Raw genomic sequence first — 14,381 nt, 5'->3', positions numbered from 1 at the left:
CGGAACAGTTATTTTTATCTTAAGCCTGAGCGATTCCTATCTGCACGCTATGTAGAGGATAAAATATTAAAATCTATCTGATATCATCCCTGTGTACAGCTGAATCAGTTCATGTCTATAGGTTACAGAACATATGTGCATTTATACATACATTAATACATGCATAGATACATGTATATAGTAATAATTTCATAATATCATCAGCTTACCTGTAGAATCCAGTCAAGTCACAAACACAGTAATTCACCCCACAGCAGTAAACAGAATCTTTGCTTACTCAGAGGAAACATCAAACAGCCTGCAGGTGCCTATTGATTATCTTGGAAGCAAGACATCAAATTTAATCTGCCTTGCGATTGCTGGTGCCAATAGGAGATTGGTTTTCCCTCTCTTCTAGATTTCCCCTGAGTTCAGACAAAGCTTCTAGAGACCATTTAAGTTAATTAATACAAGCTGCTGCTCAGATGCTGACTCCCCAGGACATTCGGGGAGCACCTTTGCCATACGTAGCCATGTAACCTATGCACATGAGATCAAGAGTGAAGTCAGGCAGTCAGTGACGTTCCAATGCCAGCGCCCTTCAGAGCAGAAGGGGAGAAAGAAAAATAGAAGGAATTAAACCTGGGGGCCAGCATGGGGTGGGACATTAAGGTGAAGTTCATCTTCAATGATTGGACCTGAACATCTTACTCTTAAGACACAGCGTTATATCAGCTTGATCCTTCAACATATTTATGAGGAAGCAATAACTGTGACCCTTTCTGTCACAGGAGCAAAATACTGTAAGGCTTCTCTCTGTCTAGGCATGCGACTCCACTCCTAAAGAGGAACACCAGGGGAGCCAGGGACCTGGGACCGATGTAGGTGGGACCGGGCATTGTCTTCTCAGATGGACCACCTTTTATTGCCAGCAGAGGAAGGGGAAGCATGGTCAATCATTCACGTAGTCTTGGTGGGCAGAGACAACCTCTGTGTTGAGTAGCTCTTGAATTAGAAAGAAGGGGAAGGAGAGAGTGTTGGAGATGACCCCAAAGACAGATGCAGTGACTGTCGAGAAAGATGGAACATATTTTGGGAGTGCAGGTCTTAACTTTTATGTTCTTCCTCTTGCTCACTCTTCAGGTTCAATGTTAGTGTTTAGTGTCTGTCTCAAGTCCTGCACAGGTTTAGCAAGACAGAACAACAGCCACATCCTCTTTTAACTGGGAGGGTGCTTTTCCGTATTCCTCTGTTGGTGGGGCCCATTGCTGATGGTGCCGAATGTGGCTTGGCCACCCCTCTCCATGACAGGGTGCTTTTTCCTTGCAGGCAGCCCATCTACAGAGGCTGGTCCTGACGCCCCTGTCTGCCTTGCTGTCCCTCTTCCCGGGGCCACAGAAGCTTATCCAGAAACGTTACGACAAGCTGCTGGACTACAACAGCTACCTGCAGCGGGCGGCAGGTGCCGAGTCGGACTTGGCCAAGAAGGAGTATGAAGCTCTCAATGCACAGCTTGTGGAGGAGCTGCAGCTGTTCAACCAGGCAGCCCGGAAGATTCTGCTGAACTGTCTGTGCACCTTCATCACCCTCTTCAGGGACCTGACATTGGTGGCCCAGCGGCTTTACCCCACAATGGGGCTGGTAATCACTCATACTTGCTGCCCCCTGTGGGGTCTGCCCCAAGCGCCCATACCACAGCCTGTGCAGGACATGCACGTGTATACATGTGCATACTGTGTGAGTGCATGTGTGAGTGTGTGCATCCTTATGAGTGTGCATGCATGTGTGCACATACATACCATATGAGTGTGCTTGTCTGTGCGTGTCTGCCATTTATTTTAATGGCAGTTCTGCTTCTCTGCTCTCTTCCCCCAGGAAGTGAAAGCACAGTTTTCTAGTTCTAGTTTACTGTAACTTCCAACTTCAGTTCTTTTAGGGCACTCCGTTTCAGATAACTGACACCATACAGCCTTGCTCCGCTCATCGGTGCAACAGCTAGAGTTCCACCTGCCCAAGGCCCTGTTGAAGCTTATCGGTTTACATGATGTGTTCCCTTCTCCTTCAGCAGTTTGTAAATGATCACCTTGACTCTAAGATGTGGATCCAGAAGAAGCCAGCTCAGAGCAGTGTCAGAGATAGGATAACTGCCACCAGTGTCGCTTTTGCTTTTGTTTCCCTCTAAGAAAGAGAGGCCTGATACATATGCGTGTACACGTATGTGTATAGACATTTATACACATGTACACATACATGCCACACATATTATATGCATGTATATATAAATTATGTTTCCATTAGGATAGAGGGAGAAAGATGTTCACACCTCAGTAGCACATTGAAAAGGCCATCTTAGTTTCTTGGTGCTTCATTTCAAGTGGACTAGTCTTACTCAGCTGATGAGGTATTTGATGGACAACGCTTAGAGCAGAATTCACTGCCCGCGCTTTTGGCTGCACGCATCTGATGATTGCAGCCCCTGCGGTCCCCATCTCAGCACCCTTGCCCACGTCCCGGCTGTCTCCCACTAAGGTGGTACGTTTCTGGCGTAGGTTACCATGGACTATTGGTTGGTTGGTAACGCATATAAATGGAATCATATATATTCTTCTGTGAACTCTTGTGTCCCTTTTGGTGAGTAGCTGGACTGAAATCGTTTATTACAAATAATGCCCTGGGCATTTTAGATGTGGGCAGATAGACCTTTAGTAGAGATTTTTAGCAGTGGAACCTATGGACCACAGGGCAGATCCACCTGGAATCCTGCCTGAATGGCGAGATCCTCTCCCAGAGGGCTGTGCATGTCAGACTCTCACCTCCAACACAATACCCGCTGGCTTTCCTCACTGCTGTCAAGCTGTAGTTTTCGAATACAATGATGTGACATACATCCTTTTACAAATGGCTGTTCAACACTATTTATTAAAATCAATCAGAATGTCCCAATGCTATTAATTTTGTTGTTTTCTATGAAACTCTTTTAATTTGCAGTTTCCTTACTTTTCTCCCAAGGCCAATGGACAGAAACCTTGTATGTATCCCATGTGGTCTCGCTGGAAGCATGTTCTTAGGTTCACAGTAGAGAAAATGCACGTCACTTCAGGTAGCTCTGTCCCCACGTCCAGTCATAGGATATCTAACAGTGCCTTCAGTTTGGGCTCTGTATTGCCTCTGTATCTTTCACATAGCAGTCCAAGCACAGGAATGAAAGGTGCTTTGTTTTTTGTGAAGTGATTAATGCCCTTAAAGCAAAGAGCACGTTGACATTTAACCTTGTAAAGATGATGTAATTACGTATTTTCTAAACTTTTGTTTGAAGTCACTCTAGATTCCCTTGGCTTCACCCTGGTGTCTAGATGCTCTCTATCCCACTAATCGCAGAGAAAACAGCTTCTTCTGCCAGGTGCAGGAAGCAGTGGTCCAGTCTCGCTGGAAGGAGAAAGAATCTGGGACTCAGCTTCTTTGAAAGCAGTCCCAGCAGCCAAGATCTCCATAGGAGGCCACACCCAGCATGGCGGTCACTCACTGGGACACTATCCCATGGTCCTGGCGTCCACTGGGCTCCAGGTCTCCCCCTGGGGTTGCAGCGATGTAACAACAGGGCACACGCTGGAGGGTGGTGGTGGGATGATCCTGGGAGACTCGTGGAGATGCCCAAACTTTTGGGCTGCACCAAGACTGCACCCCCTCTTTATCTCCCCACACGCCTGGTGGCTGTGGTGGCCGGGGTACAGCTGGGCTTCCAGAGCGAGTGTGCTTGGACGAAGCAGCAGAGCCAGTGTGGCCAATGTTAGCCTAACTTGAAAGTCAGGCAGCATCACTGCCACTGTTCTGTTCATTTCAACATTCTGTTCATGGAGGCAATCCTCAGGGACCCCCAGTTTGGAGGGGAGGGGATGCGGACTCCACCTCTAGATGGGAAGCATGTCAAAGAATTTGCTGAATTTCTAAAATTTCTAAAAAACCAATGAAACTTGTTTTAGCATCTTTATCCTCCTCCCTCTACCATCCCCACACTGGAGGTGTCTGTTGCTATAAATAACTGCCTTTAAAAAAAATTGCTGTTTTTTCTTATGTACTCATTTTATTTAGGCTTACATACCTAAAAAGACTATGCCTGTCATTTTTGTGGGATCTCTGGAGATAGCATTTAGACCAGATGTATCTAGAAGCTCAAGGGCTGCTGACCTTGAGCTGTGGAGCTAGCTCACACGTTCTCAACTATCCAGCACAACTGCGCTAAATTCAACACCGAGTAGGGTTAGGACAACATCATCTGCTTTCTACCTGCAGGCACCTCTGTCGGCCTCAAGCATCTCTGAAATTCAGAACCGAGTGCTAGAAGAGGTTCAAAACCTGAACTTTGTAAAGGACAACAGCGCCACCTTCATTGAGAGGAAGCTCAGTTTTGAAAAGAAGAAGCCTGTGCAAATTCTGGTGAGTTTGGGGCATTCATGACCACGAGGACATCACTTCTCGGTAGCATATTCCTTTTTCTGTATCACTTGTCTCATTCTCAAGCCCTCATATGTCTGTGAGCTTGGTAAGGTCACAGATTTGTGTCTGCCTTTATCCATGAATATTCCAAACTCCTAAAACGGTGCCTGGTACCGTTTTACAGAATGAATGACATCTACAGAATAAATGAGTAGAATTTCATGGAGCAAAATCACATTGCTCAGCCCTTTCATTTTTCTGGAATGAGGAACTTCAGGCTCCAGAGATGAAGTGACTTTCTCAAAGTGACTTACAGGCGGAGCTGGGGTGGGGCCAGGCCTCTTCTGCCTAATTTACTGTACTAGTTCCCAGAAAATGACAAGCACGGGTGCAAATTATTGAACTAAGTATTGTTTATCAAGTGCTCCCTTCACAGTCTTTTCCCTGCGGGAAGCAGAACCCCTGCCCTCTTACTCCTGGTTTAATTTCCCTCGCTTTCCCCAACACTGCCCAGACAATCTTCACCCGGTCTCTGCCTCAACATGAAATACTTAAATCAATGAGTGGCTTCTGTCCTGAGAAGAAATATACCCCAGGGAGGAAGTTTTGTCCATCCTGGGAAGGTGAACTCCTCCTTGCTTCTCTCAGCCAGAGGCACCGCGTCAGACCGACGCCCATCGCTCGAAGCTCCTCTCCATGTACAGTACAGAGGGGCTCTACCAGGCCAAGCGCAAGTGCAATGCCACCCAGGAGCTAGACATCAACCTGCTGGAAGGGGAGCTGGTGGCTGTGATGGAACAGAAGGACCCCCTGGGGAGCAGCAGCAGGTGGCTCGTGGACACAGGGGGTGAGTTTGGGTATAAGATGCACTGTGGGGCCCCCTCCTTCACATCGGGTTTCCCAGGGCGCCTGTGAGTACCTGCAGCCCAAAAGTTTGGGCAGAGTATATGCATGACGTGTTTCTTGTCTTTTCCCGTCCAGTTTTATTTTTTTAATTTTTATTTTATATAATTCTTACATCGTTTTTCATTTTTGCATAGTGTATGCATCTTTTGGCTATATTCCCCATACAATTCCCACCACCCCTTATTTTCACCCTAATCCCTCCTCTCCTCCCCTTGCCCCCTCCCCGTAGTGTGTCTCTGGTTTATAGTTGCGTGTTGATTTTAATTTTTTATTTATTATAATTATTCTTTTTCCTGGTTCTTATTTAGGTTTTCTAAATTCCTGCTATGAGTGAGGCCATATGATATTTTTCTTTTTCTTTCTGGCTTATTTCGCTGAGCATGATCCCTTCCTGCTCCATCCATGTTGCTACAAATGGCATGAGTTCATCTTTTTGATTGCTGAGTAATATTCCATTGTGTATATGTACCACATCTTCTTGATCCAGTCATCTATTTTGGGGCATTTGGGTTGTTTCCATAGCTTAGCTATTGTAAATAGTGCTGCTATAAACATAGGGGTGCAGGGTACCCTTTTGAATTAATGATTCTGTATCCTTGGGTAAATACCTAGGGGTGGAATTGCTGGACCATATGGAAGCTCCATCTTTAACAGATTGAGGAGTCTCCACACATCTTTCCATAGTGGTTGGACCAGTTTGCACTCCCACCAACAGTGCAGGAGAGTTCCTTTTTCTCCACATCCTCCCCAATGTTTGTTGTTGATAGTTTTTTTTAATATGTGCCATTCTCACTGGTGTAAGATGGTGTCTCATTGTAGTTTTGATTTGCATTTCCCTGATTACAAGTGATGTTGAACCTTTTTTTCATGTCTAGTTTTAAAGGGCTACGTGTACTCCTCCTTCCTCAAACCCTACAATCCAGCCAGAGTGCAGAAGGCGGATGGCGATGGCAGGCTGCGCGAGGAGGATTTTGATAACATCAACCTCTTCGTGTCCTCCCGGCCAGCCAGTGACAGTGTGACAGGCACCCCAGAGGGCAGCATCAGCGACAGCAGCTCCTCCCTCAGTGGCATGTGTGGGAAGTTTGAAACAAACGGCACTGATGCTGACAGTTTTCAAGAGGTGGAAGAACAGGTAAAAGCTGAAAGCCTGGTGGAGGCAGGCGTAGCTGTGCTGGCCCCAGAGCTGCTCCCTGTTGTATGCTGAGCCCCCATGGGGGGACTTGGTGCAGGATGGGTGGCAGCCAGGGCCTGGCTCTAGCAGCCCTAATGCTGGCACACTTTTCTGCAAGAAGCTCAGTCTCTGAGCCTGCTTCCTCAAACGAGGAAGAGAAACAGGCACTCCAATGACAAGTACACGTTAAGTCCACAGCGTGGAGCAGACAGCCTGTCACTGAGCAGCCTACCATAACACGCTACCAGGGGCCTGCAGACGGCCTTCTTATGCTCCCCCCAAGAGCGAAAACAGCTCAGTCCTGCCATGACCAGTAGCATGTGTAACGTGGTCTGTGGCCCCTGAGAGGGTCCCCTCGCTGGGCAGTGTTGAGCTCCTATAATGCCACACACAACCTACCCAGACCTTTGATGGGTCTCCACACAGCACTGGAGGCCACCGGCACAGTCCTTTCCAAGATGGTGAGCTCCATGTAAATTAGGGTTTCCTTTTGCTACCCCAGAAGCGTTTCAATATATTTAACCTTGGAGTTTGACATGTATGTGTGCGCGCTCCATTACTCTTAACTAGCAGAGTCTGCTTTCCACATATCCCCTTGCATGCACACACGTGCACGCATGCACACACACATACACAGGTTCCTGGTTTTGACTTGCTTTTTTCTTTAGTGTGTTTTAAAAATTTATTCATCACATTTGTTATTTACAGGGCAATGCATGTTACTGGTGAAATGTTAAAAATAGTAGGAAGACATACTTAGATAAATTAAAAGTTCTGTATTCCCTCTTCTCCAGCCCTTCTCCAGAGAAATATTAAGATGTAGCTTTGGACACTTGAAACTTACATAATGTTATAAATCTGTGTTATTTCAATAACAAAAGCTCTAGCTTTTCAGACACTATGCAGATACACTGATGGGTGAAAACATGTAAACATTTTTTTTCACTCCAAGTATCTTGGACAAAATAGCACCTAAATATCTATCAGTAACTCCTTCTTTTAAAAATTCTGCATTTCATTACATGGATATATCATAATTTGTGTAACTATTACCCTAACAACATGTAGAATATTTGGGGGACTTAAAAATTTTAAACTATTTCAGGCAAGACCCTGTTCATATGGTTCTGGGCACTTACCTAAGTGTATCTACAAGACAAAGTCCTACAGACTTTGCAGGCTGAAAGTATTGATAGTGCCAAACCACTCTTCAGCTACTTAGTTTCTTTCATCAACAATCCATGGATTGCTGTCCAACTTATGACTGATTCTTTTTTTTTTAATAAACAGCTTATATGGTCATTCTTATATACCATAAGGTCTATCCATCTTGCATATACAATTCAGTCATTTTTAGATTACAGATTAATAAAATGTTAATGTGTCTTGATCAAAATTTATTGACACTTAAAGTTAAAATGGTATAGGTGAGAACAAGTAAACTTTTCAAAAAAATGAGAAGTCCTTCAGTTCTTTAATCCATAATGGGTTAAAAATTCCTAACTGGGGCCTCCCCAGTGGCGCAGCAGTTGAGCGCTGGGCTGCGAACTGCAGCCTCTGCAGCGCCTGTTCAATCCCTGGCCGCTGGCGAGGGTCCCACATTGTGTGTGCAGACCTCTTCTGCCGCGCCTGCTGCTCCCCTCAGCAGTGTGTTTCGTCATTCTGCCTGTTCTGTTCCCAGCTCTGGTTCTGGTGAATTCTCTCACCCTCCCGCGCTTCTGACTGTACCCAGTACTTATATAAATAAATAAATAAATAAATCTTAAAAAAAAAAAAATTCCTAACTGTTCTAATGCTATTGACAGGATGGTCTCTTTAAAAGCAAACTTAATGCTGTTTTGAGTATCTAATGTTACATTAAACGGAGGCATAAATATATTGTAGAAGAACTTAAAAATGATCATCCAAAATTAATTTAGGACCACAATCATCTAAAGTATTGAAAGCATAGGTAATAATCTTGTACTTTAAATTTACAATTTCAGGAGACGCCATATGCAGTGTTTAAAACAGATATAATTTCATACCCCGTAGATCTAGGTGGAAGATTATATAGCCCCCTGAGAACATGTGCCAAAGTAAAAGACCACCTCAAATATTTAGCAGTCATATAGTCGACCTGGTAAACACCTATGTTACAATGGTGTGCAAAGCACATATGTTGTTTAAAAATTACAGAAGATATTTAGCACCTGTTAATGTCAGCGCTTACAGGATGTTCTGGATGCCATTATAGTACATCATATTACTAAAAGCTTTTGCAAATCAAATCCTCCACTTCCTCTTGTGGATCTTTTCAGTGTTTTAACTTTCTGAACAGCAGTGATAACAGTGTATTAGCCACTCCAGGCTCCTTCACAGGATTACAGTCTGCCTCATGCGAGAACACATTTGGTTTTTGAGTGAGGAGGTATGGTCCTAGGAGCACGGAAACACCCTTTTTAATGGCTGAAGGTTTCCTTAGTGTTAAGGGTCTAGAAAACCATTCTATTCCCACTCCTCGCCCACTTTTCACCTTACAAAGGGTCCCTGCAGAACCAAAATTGTGCAGACATCTCCCTACCAATGTTCTTTCTATGGAAGCAATTCTTTAAAGCTATTACTGAATCAGGAAGAATTAACTTTAAAAAAATCTTTTACTGCCAAGTTGCCTTTAGGCACACAGTTTAGACTCCTCTCAACAGAATAATAACTTTCATTCTGTTCTCATTAGGGCCACTTTTAGCAAAAATAAATCCAAGAGGAGTTGAAGATTGTGGCTTTAAAAATAAGGCAACTTTGGCATTCCTTCTAAAAGCTTGGAGAACTTTGTGATGTTTGTCTAGATTTGTAGGTTTTGTTGCCAACACTGTCCTTTGCTTCTGTGTCTAGATTTTCTATGCAGTCCATGCCTTTCAAGCACGGAGTGACCATGAACTCAGCCTTCAGGAATACCAGAGGGTGAATATACTTAGATTTTGCGACCTAAGTGGCAATAAAGAGTGGTGGCTGGCTGAAGCTCAAGGACAAAAGGGATATGTGCCAGCTAACTACCTGGGGAAGATGACTTATGCCTAAGGAAACAAGCCTTGGACTTTTATTTTCTGGCAAACTGTTGATTGACTACCTCATAAAACTGACAAGACAACAAAATGTTGCCTAGAAATTGGGAAATGTCCAAAAGATATGAATTGATACTGTGTCAGGATTTAAGGCGCTTCCTACCAAGATCATTTCAAAATGTATTATGAAGCTTACATGTGGAAGGAAACAGAAAACACAGAGCCAGCAAAAGCAACAGCCCACTGTCCAGCTACCAGCTACTTACATGGAGGTCTTCGAGAAGGTAAATGTGCTCTTATCATGGGAGCTTGGCTCTGAGGAGAGAATTTTAATTTGCTGTACTTTATTTTATTTGGCTGTATCATGTATTTTGCCTCCAATGTTTTGGCTTTTCCTAATTGTGTCTCTTGCACATATATACACATGACATGTACATTACGTGGTTTATACACACTGTGGGATAGACACCCGTATGCATAAACCAGGGAGCACATTCAATACACAATCAAGTAACTGCTAACTAGAAGTCTTTGATACAGAACCTCTAATGTAAATTTTGAATGAAAAAAACTGGAATTGTGTGAGAAGCATCATGTCTAACTAACATCACTAAACGTGTTCACGTCTAGATGCTTTAGACACGGTAACGGTAGCTGATCTGACACTCACAGCAGTGCGAGGGAGCTGTGGCCACAGAGATGAAGTCCTTTAGTCCAGTTACGTGGCTTGTAAGTGGAGGAGGAGGGGCTCTAGCCCATGTCTGGTTCTGGAGCCACACTTCTAGCCACGACCCCGGACTAAGTCCAGGGGAGACAGATGTGCTATTGGCAAAGCACTTAGTGATGCAAACCCCTGACACTGATGAGGACCCTCTTCCTCTCAGGCCCTAATGGAGAACTGAGCAGCTTTTCAATATCCAGGGCCAGGACTCCTCAGACTGCTACATGTCCTTCCCATAGCACTGCTGTTCAGGTCTGTGATTCCCCAACAGAACCAACAACAAATGTCCTTGTGCTTAAAAAAAAAAAAAAAAAAAAAAATCAAGGGGCTATAAGAGCTTCCATGTTAACTTACAGAAAAGGAAATAAGTAGTTTATTATTTTTATTGTTTTGCTTAAACATTTTTGAAAGTATAATTGTTAAAAACTATCCTACGTGATTGCTAATGATTTTTTTCTAGTTTAGATCATTTGTTTTAATCAGCTTTCATTGATTTACCATTCGTTTACAAAGCTAATGATACTTTCATGAGGAAGTATTTTTGGATGGCTCAGTCATTTGGGTGATGAATGGGGAATGTGTGTTCTGTGTTCTGAGCCAAGACAAAAATATTTTTAGTAGCAGATTTGTGCTAAGACAAGGCAGGCACTGAGAATTTCATGTGCTGGGACACCAGACTTCAGTCAGGCATAGCTGAGAACTGTCCCTGAAGATTTCAGGTATATTTCGTCAAAACATTTTATTGAACTAAAGATGCTTCTCTGAAACAGGAATGGTTAAATTTGACTTAGTGGTTTCCTTAAAAACCAAAATAAGGTGGACTTTCCTTGTCCGCATAAAATGTGCTATTATATATTAAGACTTGATTGCTATTTTGAAAGATTTGATACCTATATTTTTGTTACATATATTGTGGAGGAATGAATACAACAAAATCAAGAGTGCTGCTTTTCCAAGGGCAGCTGTCTTTAACATACATATTTGGCATGTACAATCACAGAAATTCATGAAGAGATTTACGTGTGAAATTTGCATTTTATACTTCTGTTGTTAAAACTGTTAACCAAAACATGGTTTTATAAGGTTCTACTGGCAAATTATTTCTACATATTTTCTTATTTTGAGTTGAAAGCCAAAAGTCTATTTTTTAAATATAGAAGGAATTTTTGTATTTTTTAGATGGTCCTTTCTACTGTATTTTGAAACATAAAAAAATTCCATTTTGTCTAGGGAAAATCCAAACTTGCTACTTCTGGAAACTATGAATATGTCCAGAAACTGAAAGAGTGGATAGATGCATGCAAAAATACACATTTAAGTTTGCTGTGGTATTTATCTAATACATTATAATTAGTACAGAAGGTCTAATGCATAGTTAACATACAAATACAGCACTGTATGAAATACTTTTAGTGCTGGTATATTCTGTATTTTGTTTAAAGTGTGTGTGTGTGTATGAAATTTGTGACCTCAATACAACCTCCAAAATGAAGAATTATGTAAGTGGAACATAACTGATTTTCTGGCTTAGATAAGTAACTCCAGTTCATGAGAAGTGTTGCCTACCCGCGTGACCCCCAAAAGGCCGCTTCCTGTCTGACCTGGGAAGTAGGCACCCCACTTGACCACAGCTGCAGTGAGCTCTGAGCGCAAGCTTTGAGGAAGCCCACTGAAGCCGCTGCCCTGGGGAGGAACACATATTAAAATAAAACTATTGTTGTGCTTTGAAAAATACAAACTACATTTCACATTTTGCTTAGATCTTACTTTTTTTTTTTAAATGTTGTAAATACCCTCATTTTCTAAGTGTGTTGTTTAAAATCAAGTTGTTTTGAGCACAGCCATCTTGTTGGGCCTAAGAGAAATAAAAATTCCAAGATAGGAGATGTGTTAAGTCCTCAAGTGAAGTTTACAAAGAGAAAATAGCTGGTGTCATCCTCATAATTATGGCGAGGTAAGTTAATATAATTACTCCTTTATTTTTAAAATTAAATGTTATTGTATAGAATTCTCTGAAATAGATTATTTTTATCAAGAATAAAGGGGAATTTTTTGTGGTTTTCTTTGTAAAACAAGCAGTGTATGTATATGTTTTACTTAGGTTTTTTTTTTTTTAATATCGATGCTCTAAACTAACAGTATACATAATATTCCTTAGAAATCACAAAAATGCAGCAATCCGAATCCCCATGGGTGCTTGTTATGTGAAAAAGCCACAAAGCCACTATTTGAACATTCTGTGCACTTCAGAAAAATAGCCTGTTTTAGGATTTATTAGTATAAAACAGTTCTATGCAGTTCTTTCCAATGTTAACAGACAAAGGCATCACTGCAGGAAATACTTTCAGTGTGCTATTCTCTGTTTTGCCTAAAATGTAACTTGGATTTTTAGAGATGGCACTTAAGTGGCTGTCACTATTTGTGAGGAGTGGTTTAGATGATTTATAACATTGTTTTTTTCACTACTGAAAAATGAACTTAGAGTCTATTCACTTTTCCCACAAACTTCTTGGATTTCTGTCTTTTGCAAAAACCTATATACACTAAATAATATATATTAAGAACTCTGTCATTAGGTTCCGTACACTCTACAAAATTAAAAGGAATCTTTACATCGAGGCTAGAATTCTAGTGGTGTCTATGTAAGCCAGCAACTGCTTTCATGAGATTGTATGCTACAAACAGCAAGACTGCTTCAGTTTTTCAGGGAAACTCGCTTTAATACTAGAATGAGATTTTCTTGTCCAAAAATCTAGGGGGATGTATTGTTCATGAATGAAATAAAGCTTATTTTACTTACAAAAAACACCATTGTTCTATAAATGTATTTATGGCATTCTCAAATTATTTATAACTATAGTACTCATAATTTACTTTTGTGAAATAGTGTATTTCTTATATTACCTAAGGACATCATGATATAATTCTTGATCTCAGTTACTAATAAATAGTACTAATTAATATATTCTTGTTAAGAGTCAGAATCACCTAACTTTTAAGCAGTAGATGCTTCCATTTTCATAAGGGAGGAAAGCGAGGCTCACACATCCAAAACTGGAGGGACTGGGGCTCCGAGCCAGGTCTTCTTGACTGAGGAACACTGTTCTTTCAAAGTAAGATCTATGGTTAAATAATTTAATGGAAAGTACAAAATGCAAGACAGGAAAGTGATATTAACCAAATTTCTAGTAAAATGGGATCTGAACTTACAACCATAAAAACTTATTTGTTGGGTCATATGCTTAGTATTCACTCATTGAGCCAATAAATATTTACTGAGAGCTGCAGTGGGACTGCAATGGCTTACAAGACAAACCAGAACCCTGCCCTCTACAACTTACAATCTGGTGGGGAAAAAAGAAACCATACACAGCAAAGTAAATTAAATTATACTATCAATAGAAAGTTGGCCACTTTCATCACATGCTTGGTTAAAAAGCCTTGTAGCTCACTTAATAAGGAAAAATCAAGGCCTACTAGCTTCGCAATGACAAACTCTAACAGTAAACATATCTCTGTAAAATATGAAATGAGTTAAGTTGTATACATTAGTAGATGTGTCCATGCTACACGAATGCATGTTCACATATTCTATTGATACATGGTTTCATGCAAACACTCCACACAAACAAATGCTCATGAAAGATAAACTAATTCTCAAACAAGTCTTCTAAAGTCCTCTCTGAAATACAGTAGAAATTAAAGTTACTGCTTCTCAACTCTCCCCTGCATAGCTCTTCTGACTAGGAAGGGATGAAATTGTCTATTTCAGGTTCGTATGCAGGCTGTCTACATTACTGCTTTAATTTCTTGTAAGTACTGAAGTTACAGTAACTGTCACAGCTGTTAGCTGAGCTTGTGTTTGGTCCAAATTGGCCTAAGGCATAATACATATAGATATAGATATATACACACTCACACACCTAGGCACACATATATGCACGTCTTCTGACCCTAAAGGAAATTTAGGTTTTACACCAAATTGATATTTAAGCAACAGAAATCTATTTCTCAAAATCAAAACATCTGCAGAAAGATTGTAAACATGTAAATAGATGTTTACTCCATATATAAGTAATGGAATTGTCTCAATCTTAAATTCTTATTTACCATGAATAATTTGGTG

At 41.5% G+C, this 14,381-nt stretch overlaps 1 protein-coding gene across 5 annotated transcripts in view; it reads left to right on the top strand.

The window, feature by feature from the left end:
• Positions 1 to 14,381, top strand: part of ARHGEF38 (Rho guanine nucleotide exchange factor 38) — a 98,102-nt gene that overhangs the window by 80,289 nt on the left and 3,432 nt on the right. For 2 of the 5 annotated variants that reach the window (XR_008551570.1, XR_008551569.1), the window contains exons 9-13: positions 1,309 to 1,620; positions 4,270 to 4,413; positions 5,062 to 5,260; positions 6,195 to 6,454; positions 9,365 to 9,818. Coding sequence is in view for 2 of the 5 variants with exons in the window: in XM_054694590.1 (XP_054550565.1) it covers positions 1,309 to 1,620; positions 4,270 to 4,413; positions 5,062 to 5,260; positions 6,195 to 6,454; positions 9,365 to 9,550 (1,101 nt within the window). In the remaining 3 variants the exon portion in view is untranslated. Of the gene's footprint in view, positions 1 to 1,308; positions 2,924 to 4,269; positions 4,414 to 5,061; positions 5,261 to 6,194; positions 6,455 to 9,364; positions 12,256 to 14,027; positions 14,051 to 14,381 lie in introns of those variants that run through there. The other 3 variants (XR_008551571.1, XM_054694590.1, XM_054694591.1) reach the window with 3 other exon arrangements.

This window comes from Talpa occidentalis, unplaced genomic scaffold, assembly GCF_014898055.3.
Source record: "Talpa occidentalis isolate TD23 unplaced genomic scaffold, MPIMG_talOcc4v2.1 talOcc4.13, whole genome shotgun sequence".
NCBI lineage: Eukaryota > Metazoa > Chordata > Mammalia > Eulipotyphla > Talpidae > Talpa > Talpa occidentalis.
The sequence above is the reverse complement of the archived record's forward strand: the minus strand, read 5'-3'. Positions and strand labels throughout refer to the sequence as shown.